Raw genomic sequence first — 6,418 nt, 5'->3', positions numbered from 1 at the left:
CTGGTGATTCTTTTTAAATAACAAATTTATTATCTTGTTTGTTAAATCAGCCTCTTATGATTATTTAATAATTACTTATTGATCTGAGCTTGACTTCAGTTTTTTTATATATTTTCAATAAAACTTACGTTTAAGATGTCTATTATGTATTTTTATTCTGCACGGCGAGAATTTTTACAATTTGTTTTGGTTTGTATAGAACGCTTATAATTTCTGCGTTGATACGTCGATACTTTTATTTAATTGTTGAAGTAATAAATTACAAGTGTCATTTAATCAGCAATCAGTCGCTAATTAATCTCAATTATCAATAAGCTTTTAATACATATCTCTACACTTGTCATTTTAATTAATTTTAGATTCGAAGAGATTTAAAGATGCTACTAGATTAGATATTACCTAAAGCTTTTACTAATATTATCAATATTATTATATAAAAATATAGTAAGACTTTAGGAACAACCTAGTTAATGTTAACATCAATGACGAAACACTAGTACAGGAACTGATTCGATGGAAGTACAGGTTTGGATAGCAGCCTTAGGCAATCTTGTGCAATCTATGTATAACGGTGATTTATAATTTCGAGAATGACTTGATGTAATGAAATATGGAATGTACTAGTAATGTAAAGTACTGTAAACAATTTTACTGGTAAAATGCGGGTAGAGTATTGGCTGATATATAAAAAAGTTAGTACTAAAAATAGTCTGTCGGCATTCTTAAGATGAAGATAAATTCACCGTCCATTGTCCGGGTTATTTTCTTGCACAACTTGTATGTATTCCTGACGGAGATACTTATCGGTCGATCATTCGAAATCTCGTCACGAACAGAACGATGTATGTAGGTTCTGGACGAAATACAGAATACATATTTATTCGTCGTGTGCACCTCCTTTGCCTCCCGGACGTCTCCAGAATATTTTACTCATTGCCACCGATGAAGACTGCCGTATGTGTACGTATGCACCTAATGAGCATTCTGAGAAACCGTTTTATTAATCGTTTTCGTTGTAACCCTATGTTACACGAGAAATTTCAATTGTAAGACAAATTAAGTGGAGCTGGAGTTCTAAACGTACAACTCAACAAAGTATTTGTACTATGACAAAAATTTTGTACTACATCGATTATACCTTTTTCTATTCACAACATTGACTGTCTATGGCGAAATACGTTTAAATACATTACATCTGAACGAAGTGAAAGTATGTTAAAATTGAAATGATAAAAGAACCGAGTAGCAAAGTTAAAGTTAACTCGACAGTAAATTCAGTATATACTTGGAACTTGGAAAAATTGTCTTCTTCATTAAATATTAGACTTCATAAGATATCTTGTTTCTACATTTGCGTAATTTTACCCTGGAAACTTAGTAAGTCAAATGTAATGGATATTAAGTCGTACGGTCGTTAACATCCAGCATAAATGTAATAACTTAGCCGGCTCAATGACTTAACTACAACGACTAAAAGTATTTATATCGCGTGTAATCGAGCGTAGAGAAATTGGACAACAGAGGCAATTTGTCTAGTCATCATAATTAGTGCTGATCATCATATAACTAGGCTAATGAAAGTTTGCTGGCATTTTACTCAATAGTTTTACTTTCCATACACTGCTGTGCAATATGTATCTATCTTTTACATTATTGTTTAAAAAATTGGTATCGTAAAATGAATCAATTAAATAATATTAAGTGTTGCATCATTTTGATGTGTCTGATGTTTCATGACTTTCTCAGATATACGTAGATACATTGCAGCTAATAGACATGCACATTAGTAATGAAAATTTCGTCATACAGGATATCGCACCGTTCCTAACATCGGTAATTCTCTACGAATCAAATGGCAATTAAGTTAAAGGAATTCGAAAACTCCCCTCAGGGTTCACAATCCACTCTCCTGCGATATGAATATATCCTCTTGAATATGTATATGTATACAGGAGGACCTTGTGCTTGATAATTCGTCAAAGTAGAAACAATGTCTTGTCGCAGATAAGCACAATGTTCTATCTTGGTAATACTTGACGAGTCACGACTGAACGTGACGCTTTGTAACGGTTACTTAACCATATTCTTTGGTCGAGACGACGTGAAAATCGGATTCTTCTCTTTCTTTGTTCCACGATGAGGGTCAGAGAAATTCCTTTCATCTGACGAACGAGAGTGACAGGTTCTGCGAGCGAGCGTAATTTCGTTCCCTTGCGTTTCAATGTCTTTTGAAAGTTCACGCACGTACATGCATGCTAACAGTGAATAGTTCATTTGTGTGGTGTTTTAACAGATTTCTGTTAGACGAATAATTAACAGATTTTTTTAAACATCGAATCACATGTATAGTTAATAGAGTAAGTGTATATGTATATACATATAAAAACCTCTTTAAAATTGAGAACTTTTTAAGTATAAAAATGTGCTAATGTTGCGTTAAGTAGTTTTGTACACTACATTCTTATCACATACAGCCTCACGAATGTATCCGAACACCATTCAGAACGGAATAACTTTTTTAATATTGGACCAAACAACATAATTTTGCTCTGAGATGCTAAAAGACTAACATTTACTTAATACGTACAAAAAATGTAAGTTATATCCACGTACAGAGTTCCAGAAAAATTGGTTAAGCTACAAACGATTAAAAATTGAAGAAACAGCATGTTTTCGCGACTTTTGACCTATAAGAGACTTACTGAGATAAATCGAAGGTATTGTAAAACAAGATTAAAAAAAATGGAATACATTACTTTAAAAGACGTTGAGATAATTGTGTTATCATGAGGTACGATTACGAAAAAATACATATGTATAAAGGCTAAATGGCACGTAGTTTTTGCTCTTAATTCTTAAACATGTATCAGAGGAAATAACATGAAATGTTTCATTTTCATGAATACACGTGTGACTTAGAATTTTTAATGTTTGATCAGAATACATTTTGAAATGTGTCAAATAATTATTGGAACAGTTGCATCAAGTGTAGGAATATGTCACGATCGCCGGCGAGCCTTCCTGGTATTATGCATGTTCCTCTTTTCTACGGTGCACGCGGTCATCATTTCCCGGTTGTGAGAGAGAACATAATGGACCGTGTTCCGGTCGCGATGACTCTTCCTCCCACGCTGAAGGAACGAACAAAGATCTCGTAATGTGATTTTCCGGCTTATCTCTCGATCTACTATTCACGATCGTTTGGTCATCCTAACTTCCACAGCGGACCATCATGTTTACTTATCTATAGTGCATTTTTAACTGCAATATGCTACACACTTTTAATCTACATTTGACTTTATTCACTGTTTCATATCGCGTATTTTAATCATTCTTACGTATACAGAACATAATCAGAATTGAATTACTTCATTTCCTGCCGTTGCTTATTCCACGAAATTCCATTCTACAATTTGTTTCCTGCAGTAATTCATTGATTCTTGGAAATGATACTGCACTCAATAATTCAGGATTTACGATTTCTCAGACAAATCTAAAGGATGTCATTGCCACACCGCGGACTAATTAAAATGCAAGGATCTTAGAAAATTCTGTTACCTACATTTTAAACTCATTGTCACCAGCAACGATTACATAATGCATAAAATCTACTTTGCAACTGGATGAATCTATAAATAGACACGGTATATAATAGATCTAGATATAGAAGTCAAAAGTCACTTTACGAAATTGTCAAGTGAACGTGAATGCTTTAACTCGTCGGCAAACTACGTCGCAAAATTAATCAACCTCCTGAACAATTTAATAATGTAGCCTACTGTCCAGCCAGCTGAAGAGGTCAGTTCAATATAGTCAGCGTATTTACCTGCGTACGTATCTCGTGCGTATGCACTGCGTGTATTTTAATCGAGACGTAAAAACGAAGATGAAAGATACCAATAAGTTATCAAGTGACCTGAATTCTACCGTTCATATACATATTATGTACTGTTATCTATTGTGAGCGACAAGAATGGTAGGGATTAAATTTCAAAACTAAGTAATCTAAACTGAAAAAGTATTTTCCGATTAATGAAAAGAAAATTTAGTAAATCGTTTATTTCTCGTATCGTAATGAATGATGAATAACACGAAATTTCATACGCATATGACAAACTTTTGCCAGAAATGATGCAATATCAACATAATTTTCATCAAAAAGGAGAAGTCAATAGTTCGCCAACCTATAGTCTAAATAATAACACACTAGCTCAAACAGTTCAATTTGTCTACAATTTATTTAACTGCTTATAAAAAGAGAAAAGAAGATGATTATAAATAAAAAATTGGTAAATTATATTTACAATAGAGATGACAGATAAAAATAACTTACATTTAATTTAATCGTTTATGAATGTAAAATAAGAAAAGTATATTGTTAAAATACTGTTTTTATCAGCAAAAAACCGATGCATACATTCTCTTCGTTTCACGAAAACTAATTAGAATTGAAAATACATTTACATCAAATATTTTTCAATTTATCTATTTTATATACTTTGTTTTATTAAATGCCCTTTCTATGTCTCGCTGGCTAGCTTTTTAATTTGAAATACTCACATTGCTTTGAATGGCTCTATTAATTAATATTCACTAGATAAAGCATAAGCTAAGACTCCCCGGTTAACGGTTCCTTTTCTTGGGTCAGGGCGGCGTGTAGTTGTCTTTCCTGGAGATCCTGTGCAAGTTTTTGCAACAGTTCCTTGAACACGTAGTTGTCCAAGTTCTTCGCTATATAATAGAGGAAAATCCAGTCCCCGTAGTGGCATTCATGGGTGACCGCCAACACGTTCCACGGATTGTATTTCCCAGGACAAGCCATGGAGAACACAATCTTGTTGAACAGCACGCTCCTATTCACATTAGAAGAAACAAATAATCGGTTAAATAATAATTATTAGAAGATGCAACGCTATGCCTGGAATGAATACTCGTTGAAATAGTTAACAAATTGAGAAATAATACAAAATTCTATACAACTTCCATTTGAAAACAGGACCAACTTGCACCGTATACGAAAATGTACATGCAAAGTTCCGGTTGAAAACTTCTTTGGCAAATATCTCGCAAACTTAAAATCGATCTACAATTTCTTGAAAGGGAAAACTCATTCAAAGTCCTACTTTCTACTAGATATATAGATTCAATCAAAATCGGTGAGGAGTAGTGAGGACATATGCTTTTCGAAAGTTCTTCAAAACCAGCATCAATGTCTAATCGTACTACATATTGTCTATTATTTAGGCAGTATTTGTATTTTAACAATTATTTTACGGAAAGAAAAATTATAATCGGAGATTCGCAGAAGTTTTCAAACTGTATTGTCATCGATTTCTAATTGCAGTTGTAGGTGTTCCGTGAAACGGGATTCTCGGAAAATAAGCTGTAGAATACGTCTAGGATCGATAAATACTAATTTTAGTAGTAGTAGTAGTAGTAGTAGTAGTAGTAATAGTAACCTGGCATGCAAAATCATAGTGAGTATCCTCCAAATGAGCCCGAAACCGGTTACCGTAGCGAGAATGATGAACCAATACCAGAGGAACACATAGATCTTCTCATTAACGATGTTCAACGCCATTATACAAAGTGCGTCATGGTTTTGTATCGAACCCGATGCACCGTATTTGTGGAATACGCATTTGGTCACCTGAAACATACCGATTCTCTGTTTTTTCTATATGTATGTATGTGAAAAAATTTCAGTCGAAGACTATTTTAAAATGTATGGTCGTTGATGGATGGCACACTGCAGTTGCCTATACACACGCGAGCTCTCGTAGAAAACAGATAGCGAAATATATGAAACCCGGACGGAACATTGCTTTGTCATTCAGTAACTAGGATATTTCTATTCGCTTCATAGCTTTTAGATAGCGCATTTTTTTAATTAATATTATCTAAGAAATGAGAATTCAGTTCTTATGTCGTAAAGATACCAAAATGTTACTCTACGAAAATGTGAGTAAGCATATACATACGCTTAATTTAAGATTGGGATTACAACTTTATCTAATCTTTCCATTTAATTGAACAGTTATAAAACGATAATATGATATTCTAAGAAAGAATTCCCTTAAAATAAACGAGTGTAATTTGGAATTTTATCTTCGACAAAATTATTGATACCAAATTAAAATTATGGTTTGGTGTTCTAAATATAATATAAAATAATAATTGTCTTTTTAAACTTAATTGTCTTACTAACCTAAATTATAAATCTTTAATGGAGGACGTATCTAACGTTATACTTCAGATGAAAATTCCATAATATTTTTTCATTGAAGATAAAATGTTTGTGAAAATCACGTGATATTAACACAAGAAAGATATGAATACTCCCATGACTCACAGTCATAATGTATCTATTAGAAAAGATGTGTGAACATGATTCACATTTTATGGTATTTTAAGCAAC

At 33.0% G+C, this 6,418-nt stretch overlaps 1 protein-coding gene across 3 annotated transcripts in view; it reads right to left on the bottom strand.

The window, feature by feature from the left end:
- Positions 1-4,354: 4,354 nt before the first annotated feature.
- Positions 4,355-6,418, bottom strand: part of Inx7 (innexin 7) — a 14,216-nt gene continuing 12,152 nt past the window's right edge. For all 3 annotated transcript variants that reach the window (XM_018037224.2, XM_026819789.1, XM_026819790.1), the window contains 2 exons: positions 5,460-5,650; positions 4,355-4,853 (listed from right to left, as the gene is read on the bottom strand). In XM_018037224.2, the coding sequence (XP_017892713.1) occupies positions 4,610-4,853; positions 5,460-5,650 (435 nt within the window). In that variant the 3' untranslated portion in view covers positions 4,355-4,609. The remainder of the gene's footprint in view (positions 4,854-5,459; positions 5,651-6,418) is intronic.

This window comes from Ceratina calcarata, unplaced genomic scaffold, assembly GCF_001652005.2.
Source record: "Ceratina calcarata isolate Rehan_Ccalc_2016 unplaced genomic scaffold, ASM165200v1 scaffold162, whole genome shotgun sequence".
Lineage (NCBI taxonomy): Eukaryota > Metazoa > Arthropoda > Insecta > Hymenoptera > Apidae > Ceratina > Ceratina calcarata.
Note: the sequence above shows the minus strand (reverse complement) of the source record. Positions and strands in the feature narration are given on the sequence as shown.